Source organism: Elephas maximus, chromosome 13 (genome assembly GCF_024166365.1).
Source record: "Elephas maximus indicus isolate mEleMax1 chromosome 13, mEleMax1 primary haplotype, whole genome shotgun sequence".
NCBI classification, from domain to species: Eukaryota; Metazoa; Chordata; class Mammalia; order Proboscidea; family Elephantidae; genus Elephas; species Elephas maximus.
In genome coordinates this window covers 105,678,003-105,694,099 of record NC_064831.1, presented here as the reverse complement: position 1 = coordinate 105,694,099, position 16,097 = coordinate 105,678,003, and the positions used below count along the sequence as shown (strand labels likewise).

The following is a 16,097-nucleotide window of genomic DNA, read 5'->3' as shown; positions in this document are numbered from 1 at the left end:
GCTCAGTAATAGTCCACCGTGTAGATATTCGTTTCTCTTTATCGCTCAGTAATAGTCCACTGTGTAGATATTCGTTTCTCCTTATCGCTCAGTAATAGTCCACTGTGTAGATATTCGTTTCTGCTTATCGCTCAGTAATAGTCCACCGTGTAGATACTCGTTTCTCCTTATCGCTCAGTAATAGTCCACTGTGTAGATACTCGTTTCTCCTTATCGCTCAGTAATAGTCCACCGTGTAGATATTCGTTTCTCTTTATCGCTCAGTAATAGTCCACTGTGTAGATATTCGTTTCTCCTTATTGCTCAGTAATAGTCCACCGTGTAGATACTCGTTTCTCCTTATCGCTCAGTAATAGTCCACTGTGTAGATACTCGTTTCTCCTTATCGCTCAGTAATAGTCCACCGTGTAGATATTCGTTTCTCTTTATCGCTCAGTAATAGTCCACTGTGTAGATATTCGTTTCTCCTTATTGCTCAGTAATAGTCCACCGTGTAGATACTCGTTTCTCCTTATCGCTCAGTAATAGTCCACTGTGTAGATACTCGTTTCTCCTTATCGCTCAGTAATAGTCCACCGTGTAGATATTCGTTTCTCTTTATCGCTCAGTAATAGTCCACTGTGTAGATATTCGTTTCTCCTTATCGCTCAGTAATAGTCCACCGTGTAGATACTCGTTTCTCCTTATCGCTCAGTAATAGTCCACTGTGTAGATACTCGTTTCTCCTTATCGCTCAGTAATAGTCCACCGTGTAGATATTCGTTTCTCCTTATCGCTCAGTAATAGTCCACCGTGTAGATATTCGTTTCTCTTTATCGCTCAGTAATAGTCCACCGTGTAGATATTCGTTTCTCCTTATCGCTCAGTAATAGTCCACCGTGTAGATACTCGTTTCTCCTTATCGCTCAGTAATAGTCCACTGTGTAGATATTCGTTTCTGCTTATCGCTCAGTAATAGTCCACCGTGTAGATACTCGTTTCTCCTTATCGCTCAGTAATAGTCCACCGTGTAGATATTCGTTTCTCTTTATCGCTCAGTAATAGTCCACTGTGTAGATATTCGTTTCTCCTTATCGCTCAGTAATAGTCCACCGTGTAGATACTCGTTTCTCCTTATCGCTCAGTAATAGTCCACTGTGTAGATACTCGTTTCTCCTTATCGCTCAGTAATAGTCCACCGTGTAGATATTCGTTTCTCTTTATCGCTCAGTAATAGTCCACCGTGTAGATATTCGTTTCTGCTTATCGCTCAGTAATAGTCCACCGTGTAGATACTCGTTTCTCCTTATCGCTCAGTAATAGTCCACCGTGTAGATATTCGTTTCTCCTTATCGCTCAGTAATAGTCCACTGTGTAGATACTCGTTTCTCCTTATCGCTCAGTAATAGTCCACCGTGTAGATATTCGTTTCTCTTTATCGCTCAGTAATAGTCCACTGTGTAGATACTCGTTTCTCCTTATCGCTCAGTAATAGTCCACCGTGTAGATATTCGTTTCTCTTTATCGCTCAGTAATAGTCCACTGTGTAGATATTCGTTTCTCCTTATCGCTCAGTAATAGTCCACCGTGTAGATATTCGTTTCTCTTTATCGCTCAGTAATAGTCCACCGTGTAGATATTCGTTTCTCCTTATCGCTCAGTAATAGTCCACCGTGTAGATATTCGTTTCTGCTTATCGCTCAGTAATAGTCCACCGTGTAGATACTCGTTTCTCCTTATCGCTCAGTAATAGTCCACCGTGTAGATACTCGTTTCTCCTTATCGCTCAGTAATAGTCCACCGTGTAGATATTCGTTTCTCTTTATCGCTCAGTAATAGTCCACTGTGTAGATATTCGTTTCTCCTTATCGCTCAGTAATAGTCCACCGTGTAGATATTCGTTTCTGCTTATCGCTCAGTAATAGTCCACCGTGTAGATACTCGTTTCTCCTTATCGCTCAGTAATAGTCCACCGTGTAGATATTCGTTTCTCTTTATCGCTCAGTAATAGTCCACTGTGTAGATATTCGTTTCTCCTTATCGCTCAGTAATAGTCCACTGTGTAGATATTCGTTTCTGCTTATCGCTCAGTAATAGTCCACCGTGTAGATACTCGTTTCTCCTTATCGCTCAGTAATAGTCCACCGTGTAGATATTCGTTTCTCTTTATCGCTCAGTAATAGTCCACTGTGTAGATATTCGTTTCTCCTTATCGCTCAGTAATAGTCCACTGTGTAGATACTCGTTTCTCCTTATCGCTCAGTAATAGTCCACTGTGTAGATACTCGTTTCTCCTTATCGCTCAGTAATAGTCCACTGTGTAGATACTCGTTTCTCCTTATCGCTCAGTAATAGTCCACTGTGTAGATACTCGTTTCTGCTTATCGCTCAGTAATAGTCCGCTGTATAGACGTTCATTTCTCTTTATCGCTCAGTAATAGTCCACTGTATAGGCGTTCATTTCTCTTTATCGCTTAGTAATAGTCCACTGTATAGGCGTTCATTTCTCGTTATTGCTCAGTAATAGTCCACAGTATAGACGTTCATTTCTCGTTACCACTCAGTAATAGTCCACTGTATAGATGTTCATTTCTCGTTATCGCTCAGTAATAGTCCACTGTATAGATATATACCACATTTTGTCTACCCATTCATCTGTTGATGGACATTTCCATTGTTACAACTTTTGGCTGTTGTGAAAAGTGCTGCAGTGAACAGTGGTGTACAGGTTTCTTTTTATGTCTCTGCTGGGTAGGTACCTAGGATTGGGATTGCAGGGTCATGTGGTAGTTTTGTGTTCAACTTTGTGAAACTACCACACACCTTTCCATAGTGGTCATACTGTTTTACATTCCCACCAGCAGTGGATGAGGGTTTCAGTTTCTCCACAACCTGGCCAATGCCTTTGTAATGAGAGTGAGGTGATATCTCATTGTAGTTTTGGTTTGCATCTCCCTAATGGCTAATGACGTTAAGCATCTTTTCATGTGCTTGTTGGCCGCTTGAATATCCTGTTTGGTGAAATGTCTGTTCAGATTCTTTGCCCATGTTTTTCTTAGTATTTTATTGTGTTTTCGGTGAAGTTTTACATAGCAATTTAGGTTCCCATTCACTATTTTCTACACAAATTGTTCAGTAGCATTGGTTGCATTCTTCAACAATGTGTGAACATTGTCAGGATTTCTGTTCAGTTGCTCTGTTTCGGTTAATCTAGTTTCCCTGTCCCCATATAGTCTCATCTTTCTTTTAAAGTAATTGTTGACCGTTTGGTCTCATATAGGTGATTTTTTTAAAAGAAGCACGGTACTCACAGGTGATATTCTTTATTTTGTGAACTGATAGGCTATTTAGCTACAAGGTGACCTTGGGTTAGTTTCAGTTCAAGGTTTAAAGAGTATTTCAAGGCATTAGTCTAGAGAGTCCTACAGTCTCAACCGGTCCAGTAAGTCATTTTTTTTTTTTTTTTTTTAAGGAATTTGAGATTCTATTCCACGTTTTTCTGTCATTCTGTCAGGGTCTGTCTGTTGTGGCTGTGGTCGGAACTGCTGGTAGTCGTGCTCGGCACCATTTAGTTCTTCTGGTCTCAGGGCAGAGGAGGTTGTGATTTAGGTGTAGACTGTTAGTCTTGTGGACTAGTTTCTTTTTTGAGTCTTTGATTCCCTTCTTTCTCTTTGGCTCTGGACGGGTAGAGACTAGTAATTGTATCTTAAATGGCTGCTCCCAAGCTTTGCCAGACCTCAGATACTGCTCACCAAACTAGAATGCAGAACATGACTTTGTGAACTATGTTATGCCAAATGACTTATATGTCTCTGGAGACTAAGATCTTAATCCCTCAAACCCAGAAGTTCAATCCCACGAGGTTTGGTTATGTCTAAAAAGTATCTGTAACTGTGTCCCCTATGTGCTTGATTATGTAAATATGTATAAATGCAGTCACATACATGCATATACTTATACATGTTGTTAGGTGCCATTGAGTCAGTTCCAACTCATAGCAACCCTATGCACAACAGAACGAAACACTGCCCTGTCCTGCACTGTCCTCACAATCACTGTTATGCTTGAGCCCATTGTTAACAGCCACTCTGTCATTCCATCTTGCTGAAAGTCTTCCTCCTTTTTGCTGACCGGATGTTTTACCAAGCATGCGTTGTCCAGCTTTCTCATGCATATGAGGTGATTGGAAACACTTGGGTCAAGTGCACCTTATTCCTCAAGGTGACATCTTCCCTTTTTAAACACTCTAAACAGATTTATTGCAGCCAATTTGCTCAAGGCAATGCGTCTTTTGATTTCTTGACTGCTACTTCCATGCGTGTTGATTGTGGATCCAAGTAAAATGAAATCCTTGACAACCTCAATCTTTTCTCTGTTTATCATGATGTTGCTCATTGGTCCAGTTGTGAGGATTTTTGTTTTCTTTATGTTGAGGTGTAATCCATACTGAAGGCTGTGGTCTTTGATCTTCATTAGTAAGTGCTTCAAGTCCTCTTCACTTTCAGCAAGCAAGGCTGTGTCATCTGCATAACGCAGGTTGTTAATAAGTCTTCCTCCAATCCTGATGCCCCGTTTTTCTTCATGTGGTCCAGCTTCTCGGATTATTTTTCAGCAGACAGATTAAATAGGTATGGTGAAAGGATACAACCCTGACGCACACCTTTCCTGACTTTAAACCGAACAGTATCCTCTTGTTCTGTTCAAATGACTTCCTCTTGATCCATGTACAGATTCCTCATGAGCACAATTAAGTGTTCTGGAGTTCCCATTCTCACAGTGTTATCTGTCATTTGTTATGATCCACACAGTGAAATGCCTTAGCACAGTCAGTAAAACACAGGTAAACACCCTCTGCCAGGATCCGTCTGACATAGGCAATGATACCCCCGATTCCACGTCGTCTTCCAGATCCGGCCTGAATTTCTGGCACCTCCCTGTCGATACACTGCTGCAGCCTCTTTTGAATGATCTTCAGCAAAATTTTGCTTGCGTGTGATATTAATGATATTGTTCGACAATTTCCACATTCAGTTGGATCACCTTTCTTGGGAATAGGCATAAATATGGATCTCTTCCAGTCGATTGGCCAGGTAGCTGTCTTCCAAATTTCTTGGCATAGACAAGTGAGCACTTCCAGCACTGCATCCGTTTGTTGCAACATCTCAGTTGATATTCTGTCAATTTCTGGAGCCTTGTTTTTCGCCAGTACCTTCAGTGTAGCTTGGACTTCTTCCCTCAGTACCATCGGTTCCTGATCATATGTTACCTCCTGAAATGGTTGAACGTCGACAAGTTCTTTTTGGTAAATGACTCTGTATTCCTTCCATCTTCTTTTGATGCTTCCTGCATCATTTAATATTTTCCTGGTAGGAACCTTCAGTGTTGCAACTCGAGGCTTGAGTTTTTCCTTCGGTCCTTTCAGCTTGAGAAATGCTGAGATTATTCTTCCCTTTTGGTTTTCTATCTCCAGGTCTCTGCACATGTCATCATAATACTTTACTTTGTCATCTAGAGCTGCTCTTTGAAATCTTCTGTTCAGCTCTTTTACTTCATCATTTCTTCCTTTGCCTTAGCTCCTCGACATTCAAGAGCAATTTTGAGAGTCCCTTCTGACATCCATTTAGGTCTTTTCTTTCTCTCCTGCCTTTTTAATGATCTCTTGCTTTCTTCATGCAAGTCTGGAAGTTCAGCCGAAACCTGTCCACCACGGGTATCCCTGCTGGTATCCGAATACTGGTGGCATAGCTTCCAGCATCACAGCAACACACAAGCCCCCACAGTGCAACAAACTGACAGACGCATGGGGCACTTACACGTATGCGTAAGTCTATACACACATGTATATGCTCACATATACATCCCTATATTTGTCTGCCTATGTTCATATATACCTGCACTCTTTTTTTTGAGGAGTCGTTACTGTTAATTGCAAAATCATATATGCCATAGCAGTTACCAGCAGGTCCTTTTTGCTTGTGTACTTTTTAGTGACATCATTTACCTTGGTCTAGCTGTAGCAACTTAACCCTCATTTGGTGTTACCTTTCCCATCACCAAAGAGAGCAAGTGTCTACTATCTAGAGAGTGAATCACACTCCCCTTCATCTCTGGTAACTACTAATGAACATTAGATTCTGTATATTTACCTGTTCATGTCATTTGATAAAAGTGACAACATTCAAATTTTGCTTTTTTGTAATTGACTTACTTGTCCTCCAGGTTCGTGCATGTGCCCAGATGTTTTGGAAACTCATTTTTCTTTATTGCTGAGTAATATTTCATTGTATGTATAGGTGACTATGAGTCAGAATCGACTCGACGGCAGTGGGTTTGGTTTTTTGGTTTTATGTACTGTGATGGTTAAGGTTGTGTGTCACCTTGGCTGGGCCATGATTCTCAGTGGTTTGGCAGTTGTATGATTTGATCATTTCCATAATAGAATCTGCTGTGAGTAGCCAGTCAGTTGAAAGGGCGTTTCCTTGGGTGTGTGGACTACATCAGATATAAGTAGACATTCTGGCAAGGCTCGTGGGCTTTTGCTTGCTCTAGATCCTACAGCTGACTGCTGTTTGTCTGACCTCCTGCTCTTGGGACTTGAGCTAGCAGCTTACCTGCAGTCTTGCCTGCTGATCTTGGGATTTGTCGATCTTTGCATCCTGTGAGCAGGAGCCCTGCTTACTGACCTGCCAGTCTTGGGTTCACCAGCCCCTGCAGCTTCATGAATCAGGAGAAGCCTCTATCCTGACCCACGGACTTGGACGTTCCAGCCTACAACGGCATGAACCATTTCCTTGATATAATTTCTCTCTATATATGTATTTATACACTTTACTGGTTTTGCTTCTCTAGAGAACCCAGCCTAAGACATTTGGCCTGCAGGATTGTGCGGACACAAAGATACTGTGCTTAGAATTCAGAAACTGGCTAATTTTTTCTGTAAAGGTCCAGACAGTAAATATTTAGCATTTCGTGCTAAGAGGCAAAATCAAGGATAATATGTAGGTATTTACATAGCCATTTAAAATGTAACCATTAAAATATGTAAAAACTGCAAAAGGGCCACATAAACCAGAGACCCCATCATTCTGAGACCAGAAAAACTAGATGGTGCCTGCCTACCACCAATGACTGCCCTGACAGGAACACAACAGAGAGTCCCTGACAGAGCAGGAGAAAAGCGTGGAGCAGAACTTAAATTCATATAAAAGGAACATACTTAGTGGTCTGACAGAGACTAGGGAACCCCCGAAGCCATGGCCCCCGGACGCTCAGTTAAGCCAGAACTAAAACCATTACTGAAGCGCACTCTTCAGACAAATGTTAGACTGGACTATAAAACATGAAATAATAGTCATGAAGAGTGTGCCTCTTAGTTGAAGCGGATACGTGAGATTAAATGGGCAGTTCCTGTCCAGAGGCAGGATGAGAAGGCAGGAAGGGGCAGGAGCCGGTTGGATGGACACGGGAAACCTCAGATGGAACAGGGGGAATTTGCTGTCACATTCTAGGGATTATAACTAGTGTCATGTAACAACATGTGTATAAATTTTTGTATGAGAAATTAACTTGAGCTGTAAACTTTTACTTAAAGTACAATTAAAAAAAAAATGTAAAAACCATATTTAGCTTACAGGTCATACAAAAACAGGTGGTAGGCCGTACTTGGTCCATGGGCTGTAGTTTGCCAACCCCTGGCATAGCTCCAAGGAGCCCTGGTTAGTGCTCAGCTGCTAACTGAAAAGTCAGTGGTTCTAACCCATCAGCTGCCCTGCAGAAGAAAGATGTGACAATCTGCTTCCATAAAGATTACAGCCTTGGAAACCCTCTGGGGCATTTCTGCTCTGTCCTATAGGGTTGCTATGAGTTGGAATCAACTTCATGCCAGTGGCTTTGGTTTTTTGGATTTGACTTAGCTTCTCCTCCAAGAAAGGATTCATTGCCCACCTGTGAGGAATAATTATCTAATGGCCTCAAGTGGTTAGCTTCATCTTGGTCCACCTCAGCCTTGAGCCAAGGTCTTGCTATTCTTGGGATGGGTCTCAGTCAATGACGGAGCAAGGCAGCGGTACAAAGGCCTCGCCATTTCTGCTCGACATAAGACTCCTCCTCTGACAGGCAGTCCTTGCTCCAGAGCTCCCTATGGGCTGCCAAAGACCCTGTCAGCTTGGCATCTCAGTCTGGCAGCTTATCTGTTCATCCGCTGATGGGGACTTAGGTTGTTTCCATCTGTTTCCTATTGTGAGCAGTGCTGCGGTGAACATGGGTGTGCTTATGTCTGTTCATCTCACATTAGATCTCTAGAGTTATACCTAGGAGTGGAATTGCTGAGTCTCATAGCAACTCTACCTCTAGTTTTTTTTTTTAGCAAATGCCAGACTGTTTTCCAGAACAGCTAGACCATTTTCATTCCCACCAGCATTGGATGAGGGTTCCATTTTCTCCACATCCCCTCCAACACTTACTATTTTCCATTTTTCTTTACCTTAGCTATCCTAGTGGGAGTGAAATGGTATCTCGTTGTGGCTTTGATAGGCATCTTTCTGATGGCTAATGGCATTGAGCAGCTTTTTGTGTGTCTGTTGGCCATTTGAATATCCTCTTTGGTGAAGTATCTGTTCATGTCCTTTGCCCAGTTTTTTGATTGGGTTGTCTTCTTTTTTAAATAATTTTATTTTTGTCGTTGAGAATATACACAGCAAAGCATACACCAATTCAAGTTTCCACAAGTACAATTCAGTGATGTTGATTATATTCTTCAAGTTGTGTGACCACTCTCACCCTCCTTTTACAAATTATTCCACTCCCATTAGCATAAACTCACTGCCCCCTAAGGTTCTTATCCAATCGTTTGAGTTGCTGTTGTCAATTTGATCCCATATAAATAGTTCTTAAAAGAGCATGATGTTCAAGGCAGACATTCTTTACTAATTAAGCTAAACTATTATTTGGTTTAAAAAAGACTTTTGGGAGTATTTTTGGCTTAAGTTTTAAGGTTTAAAGATTATCTCAGGACAGTAATTTTGGGGGTTCATCTAGCCACATGACTCCAGAAAGTTTGGAGTCCGTAAGGATTTGAAATTCTGTTCTATATTGCCCCACTTTTGATCAGGATGCTTCTATAGAATCTTTGATCAAAATGTTCAGTAATGGTAGCCAGGCACCATCCAGTTCTTCTGGGCTCATGACAAAGGAGGCAGTTTTTCATGAAGGTAATTAGCCACACATTCCACTTATTCCTCCTATGCCTGATGATCTTTTCTTCCTCTGTTGCTCCAGGCAAATAGAGACCAATTGTTGTGCCTTGGATGGCCACTTGCAAGCTTTTAAGATCTCAGGCACTACTCAAGGAGCTAGGGGTAGAACAGAAGCACTAAACACGTTATTAGGCTAATTAACTGGAATGTCCCATGAAACCATGACCCTAAACCTCCAGACAAAGGAACCAAATCCCATGAGGTGTTTGGTTGTACATAAGCAGCCTCAGGGTTGTACGGAAGCAGCCAAAGTGGGTTATTTTTCTTTTTGTTCTTAAGCCATAGAGGTTTTCCATGTATTTTAGATATTAGACCATTGTTAGTTATGTCATTCCCTAAGATTTTTTTCCCTGTCTTTACTCTTTTGATAAAGGCTTTTTATGAGCATAATATTTAACTTCTATAAGATCTTATTTTGTTTTCTGTTGCTAGTGTATTCATTGTTGTATTCGATAATCTGTTATTGAAAAAGTTAGGCCCTGAAGCTTTGCTCCTCTGTTTTCTTCCAAGAACTTTGTGGTTTTAGATTTGACCTTTAGGACCTTGATCCATTTTGAGTTATTCGTTGCGTATGGTGTGAGGTATGGATCTTGTTTCCTTTTTCTGTATGTGGAAACCCTGTTTTGCCAGCACCATTTGTTGAAGAGACTGTACCTTTCCCATTGAATGGATTTGACTTCCTAGTCAAAAATCAATTGACCATAGACGTTTGGATTTATTTCTGGCTTTTCAATTCTGTTTCATTGGCCTGTGTCTATCATTAAACCACTACCAGGCTGTTTTGATTATTATAGCTCTGTTATGTTTTGAAGTCAGGAAGTGTGAGGCTTCCTGCTTTGTTCTTCTTCAAAATTGCTTTGGCTCTTCAGGGTCTCTTGTCTTTCCATATAAAATTGAGGATTAGTTTTTCCATTTCTGTAAAGAATACTGTTGGAGTTTTCATCAGGTTTGGGTTGTATCTGTAGATCACTTTGGGCAGTATTGGCATCTTGGCTTATATTAAGTTTTTCAGTCCATTAGCATAGAATGTCTTTCCATCTGTTTAGGACTTCTTTGGTCTCTTTCAGCAGCATTTTGTAATTTCCATTGTATAAGCCTTTCACATCCCTGAATAAATTTATTTCTAGATATTTATTCTCTTAGATGCTATTATAAATGGAGTTTTTTTTTTTTTTTTTTAATCTCCTTTTCTGGTGTCTCATTGCTGTTTTATAGAAACCCAGCTTATTTTTGTGTGTTGTCCTTGTATTCTGCAACTTTGTTAAATTCCTCTATTAGTTCTAGAAGCTTTTTAGTAGATTCTTTGGGGTTTTCTATATATAGGATTATATCATTTGCTAATACAGATAGTTTTACCTTTTCTTTTCCAATTTGGATACCTTTTATTTATTTTTCTTGCCATATTGCTCTGACTAGGACTTCTAGTATGATATTGAGTAAGAGTGGTGAGAGTGGGCATTCTTGTCTTTTTCCCATTTTCGAGAGGGAAGTTTTCAATCTTTCTCCATTGAGTATAATGGTAGTTATTGATTTTTTATAAATGCCCTTAATCATGTTGAGAAACTTGCCATTTATTCCTGTCTTGTTAAGAGTTTTTATCAAGAAAGGGTGCTGGATTTTATCAAATGCTTTTTCTGGGTTTATTGAAATAATCATGTGGTTCTTTTCCTTTGTTCTGTTAATGTGGTGTATTACATTGACTGATTTTCTGATGTTGAACCAACCCATGCATTCTTGGAATAAATTCCACTTGATCTATAATTCTTTTAATATGCTGTTGGATTCTGTTTGCTAGTATTTTGTTGAGAATTTTGGCATCTTTGTGCATAAGGGATATTTGTCTATAGTTTTCTTTTCTTTTGGTGTGTTTGTCTGACTTTGGTAACAGGGTAATGCTGGCTTTATAGAAAGAGTAAGCATTCCTTTTTCCTCTACTTTTTGGAAGAGTTTGAATAGGATCAGTGGCAGTTCTTCTCTAAATGTTGGATAGAATTCCCCAGTGAAGCTGTCTTTTCTTCATTGGGAGGCTTTTTATTACTGAATCAATCTCTTTGCTTATTATGGGTCTGTTGTGGTTTTCCACCTCCTTTTGAGTCAGTTTATGTAAGTTATGTATATCTAGGAATTTGTCCATTTTATCAAAGTTACCAATTTTGTTGGAGTATAGGTGTTTGTAATATTCTGTTATTGTTCCTCTTTGTCCATTTTTTGATTGGGTTGTTTGCCTTTTTGTTGTCAAGAGCTGCCACCTTAATTTTTGAAGGGCACTTTTGTGGGATATATAATTCTGGGTTGACTTTTTTTTCCTTTCAACACTTCAAAGTGACTAAATATCTGTTGTTTTTTATGAGACATCAGCTGTCTAATTGTATTTAATGTTCCCCCTCCTACCCTCTTGGTTGCTTTGAATATTTTGTCTTTATTTGGCTTTTCAGCAATTTGACTGTGATCTATGTAGGTATTTTTTGTGGTTATCCTGCATGAGTTTTGCTGGACTTTCTCACCTGTGGATTTCTGTTTTTGATCAAATATAAAAATTTTCAGACATTATTTCTTTAATTTTTTCCCCCGTTCTTTTTCTGTAGATCCTTTAACATATTTATCTTAGTTACATTGAAGTACTTCTTCCTAATTTCAGCATATGGATCATGTGAGTCATCATTTTCCTGTTCATCTCTCTATCTGTGAGTTGTTTTCCTGTTCATATTTCTATCTGTGAGTTGTTGTTTTCCTGTTCATATCTCTATCTGTGAGTTGTTGTTTTCCTGTTCATATCTGTCTATGAGTCATTGTTTTCCTGTTCATCTCTCTATCTGTGAATCACTGTTTTCCTGTTCATATCTCTGTCTGTGATTCGCTGTTTTCCTGTTCATATCTCTGTGAGTCATTGTTTTCCTGTTCATATCTCTGTGAGTCATCGTTTTCCTGTTTATCTCTCTACCTGTGAGTCGTCGTTTTCCTGTTTGTCTCTCTACCTGTGAGTCGTCCTTTTCCTGTTCATCTTTCTGTCTGTGAGTCGTCGTTTTCCTGTTCATATCTCTATCTGTGAGTTGCTGTTTTCCTGTTCGTATCTCCGTCTGTGAGTTGTTGTTTTCCTGTTCATATCTGTCTGTGCGTCGTCGTTTTCCTGTTCATATCTCTGTGAGTTGCTGTTTTCCTGTTCATATCTCTGTCTGTGCGTTGTTGTTTTCTTGTTCATATCTCTGTGAGTTACTGTTTTCCTGTTCATATCTCTGTGAGTTGTTGTTTTCCTGTTCATATCTGTCTGCAAGTTGTTGTTTTCCTGTTCATATCTCTGTCTGTGAGTTGTTGTTTTCCTGTTCATATCTCTATCTGTGAGTTGCTGTTTTCCTGTTCATATCTCTATCTGTGAGTTGCTGTTTTCCTGTTCATATCTCTGTCTGTGAGTCGTCGTTTTCCTGTTCATATCTCTGTGAGTTGCTGTTTTCCTGTTCATATCTCTGTGAGTTGTTGTTTTCCTGTTCATATTTCTACCTGTGAGTCGTTGTTTTCCTGTTCATCTCTCTAGGCCACTCTGACTTGCTGCAACTAGAACCCCCTACTCTCTCTAGCTGTGGGTAGTGAAGTGGCAGCTCCTGAAACAAGAGTTCAGAGTGGCTGGCCGAGGCCTTGAATGAGGCCAGACAAGGTCATTGTGTATATTGGGCTGGAAGGGAAGTGTGTGAATTTGTGGGGACCAGTTATAATTTAGGGTTATCAACCTCAAGTTCTAATAGGTAGAGAATTAACAGGAGGGATGCTCTGAGAAGTAAGATGTTCGTTATGAAATCTTTTTCTTTTAGCCATGGTCAGATTCATGTCATTGTTTATACCTAAAAGCTTCAACACCGGCCCTTGCTTCCAGCAAGCCTTTTAAAGTGACAGCCTTTAGTGGGAATGTGATGGCTTCTACCTGGGTCGGGAACCCCTGGTTAATGGCCTCTTCAGGTGTGATTGGCTTTCACAATTTTCTGCCATCTCACTCCCCAGCAGAATTTATGGGTAGAACACTTCTTTTTTTATGTCGTTTATTTTGTTGTTGAGAATATACACAGCAAAACATATACCAGTCCACCGTTTCTCCGTTTATCATTTAGTGACACTGACTACAGTCTTCGAGTTGTGCAGCCATTCTCACCCCCCTTTTCTGAGTTGTTCCTCCCTCATTAACATAAGCTCACTTCCCCCTAAGATTCTTACCTGACCTTTTATATTGCTGTTATCAGTTAGATCCCATATAGATAGTTCTTAAAAGAGCTTAATGTTCAAGGCAGACATTTTTTACTAGTTAAGCTAAACTATTTTTGGTTTTAAGAAGACTTCAGGGGATATTTTTGGTTTAAGGTTTAAAGATTGTCTCAAGGCAATAGTTTCAGGGGTTCATCTAGTACCCATGGATCCAGAAGTCTGGAGTCTATGAGAATTTGAAATTCTGTTCTGTGTTTTCCCCATTTCGATTAGGATTCTCCTATAGAATCTTCGATCAAAATGTTCAGTGATGGTAGCTGGACACCATCCAGTTCTTCTGGTCTCACGGCAAAAGAGGCAGCTGTTCATGGAGGCCATTAGCCACACCTGCCGTATCCTCCTCCTGTTCCTGACTCTCCTCCTTCCTCTGTTGCTCCAGGTGAATAGAGACCAATTGTTGTGCCTTGGATGGCCGCTTGCAAGCTTTTAAGACCCTTGGCGCTACACAACAAACTAGGAACTAGAACAGAAGCACTAAACATGTTATTAGGCCAGTTAACTGGAATGTCCCAGGAAACCATGACCCTAAACCTCCAAATCAAGGAACCAAATCCCATGAAGTTTTTGGTCGTACATAAGTAGCCTCAGCAGCTACTCTTTATTTTATTTTTTTCTTTTGGTATTGTAAATGTATCTATCACACAACTTTTGCCAATTCAACTTCACCCTACATGGCTAGAACAATTTTAAAATGTCCTTGGGTCATCAAAAGAAGTTCATGTCATATATGCTTATGTTTGACCTACCTTTGGGTGTGGTAGGTGTTGGGTTCCACCACAATTACACTTTATCTGAATTACTTTATTTCTTCTGCTACTGTGGAACTTTGCTATGTCCAAAGATTATTTAAACATAGGAATTACGTATTAACAATGGCAAAATTGCAGTAAGGGTTGTGACTCAGTTTTTTACAAGACAAAACTGGGCAAGACTTTCCTTTTCCCTCCATCTTCCTGCCGTGTCTGAGTAGAGTCACTAGAAATGACTTCTGTTAAGATACAACTACTGGTCTCTATTCAACCAGAACAAAAGGGATAGAAGGAAACTGAAGTATCAAAGAAGAAACTAGTCTACAGGATTAATTGTCTATAAAAACAACACCCTCATCTACCCTGAGACCAAAAGAACTAGGTGGTGCCTGGCTACCACTACAAACTGCTCTGATCAGAGCTACAGTAGATGGATCCTGAAAGAATGGGAAAAAATGTGGATGAGAACCTCAAATTCCTAAAAAAAAATTAAAAAACAGACTTATTGGACCAATTGAGACTTGAGGAATCGCCAAAACTATTGCCCTGAGATACTCTTTAAACCTTGAACTAAAATTATTCTGACGTCACCTTTTAGCTATATAACAGATTGGCTCACAAAATAATCTCACCTGTGAATACTGTCCTCCTTTAAAAAATCATTTATGTGAGACCAAAAGGTTAACCGTTACTTAAAAAAATAAATAAATGAGAAGGTAAAAGGGCAGGAAAACTAGATTACTGGAAGCAGAACCTTCAGAATGGAAATAACGAGAATGTTCAGGCACTGTGAAGAATGTAGCCATTGTCACTGAACAATTTGTGTAGAAATTGTTAAATGGGAACCTCACCTGCTGTGTAAGCTTCCACTGAAAACACAATTAAATATTAATTTGAAAAGAATAAGTGCCTTCTGTTGTCTCCAGGTTCCTGGCCAATCAATTAATGCCTAACAATTGAGTTTTTAATTGATACCAGAAATACAAGAAGAGGCAAAATCAAGGGGTGTCACAGGAATCCCCACCTTCCACCCAGGCCCAGTGAACATTTAAAAGTCTACTTAAATTGACACAGTTCTGGAAATGTTTGAAAATATTTCTGTTCACCAAAAAGTGGTTGAATTGTCCGCTCAGTGTCAGCTGAGGGCCCTGAGGTTGTGACCGTGGCCAAGAAAATGGGCAGATCCCTGCAAGGCTCCCGGTTTGCACAAAGCTTCTTGTTCTTGGTGGGAGAGTGTCTCCCTCATGTCTGCGCATCCACTGTCCTTCAGAAGAGCTTAGCGGTCCCCTCCTACAGGACACCACCGTGACCCCCTTTCTTACCTTTTCACTCTGCAGGGGGACTGTTCTCTGTGGAGACTTGGGTCCACTTGGTGAAGGCAGAGATGGGGCTCTGAGGGATTTATTTTTCATCCCAGGACCCTCGAAATGTCTTCTATAGAATTGCCAGTTCAGTAAATGTTGAAAAACGAAATGATTTTGTTTCCTTTTTTTTTTATTTTAGCAAGATTGCATTTCATAACAGGTTGAATATGTGCCAGTTATTTGGATGGTCTTAAGAGCAAATTCATTGGATATCCTAACTCAAGGGTGTTGTGTGTTTAATGCCTCTTCGCGTAGTGACTCTTCATCTGAGTATGTGCATGAGGACTGTGGTTATTACAGCTTGAGGTTTTATCAAGTGCTTGTGTTCCTTGTTCCCGCCAGGCCTTGAACCTGGCCTACTCCAGCATTTATGGCAGTTACAGGAACTTCGTGGGTCCCCCACACTTTAAAGTCATCTGTCGGCTGCTCGGTTACCAGGGCATCGCCGTGGTCATGGAGGAGCTGCTGAAGGTGGTCAAGAGCCTGGTATGTTTCTCGTGATG

General features: G+C 40.3%; 1 protein-coding gene across 1 annotated transcript in view; it reads left to right on the top strand.

Moving 5' to 3' along the window:
* CYFIP1 (cytoplasmic FMR1 interacting protein 1) overlaps nt 1-16,097 on the top strand; it is a 198,133-nt gene that overhangs the window by 161,097 nt on the left and 20,939 nt on the right. Inside the window, exon 24 of the mRNA XM_049852609.1 lies at nt 15,937-16,080. Coding sequence (XP_049708566.1) covers nt 15,937-16,080 — 144 coding nt within the window. The remainder of the gene's footprint in view (nt 1-15,936; nt 16,081-16,097) is intronic.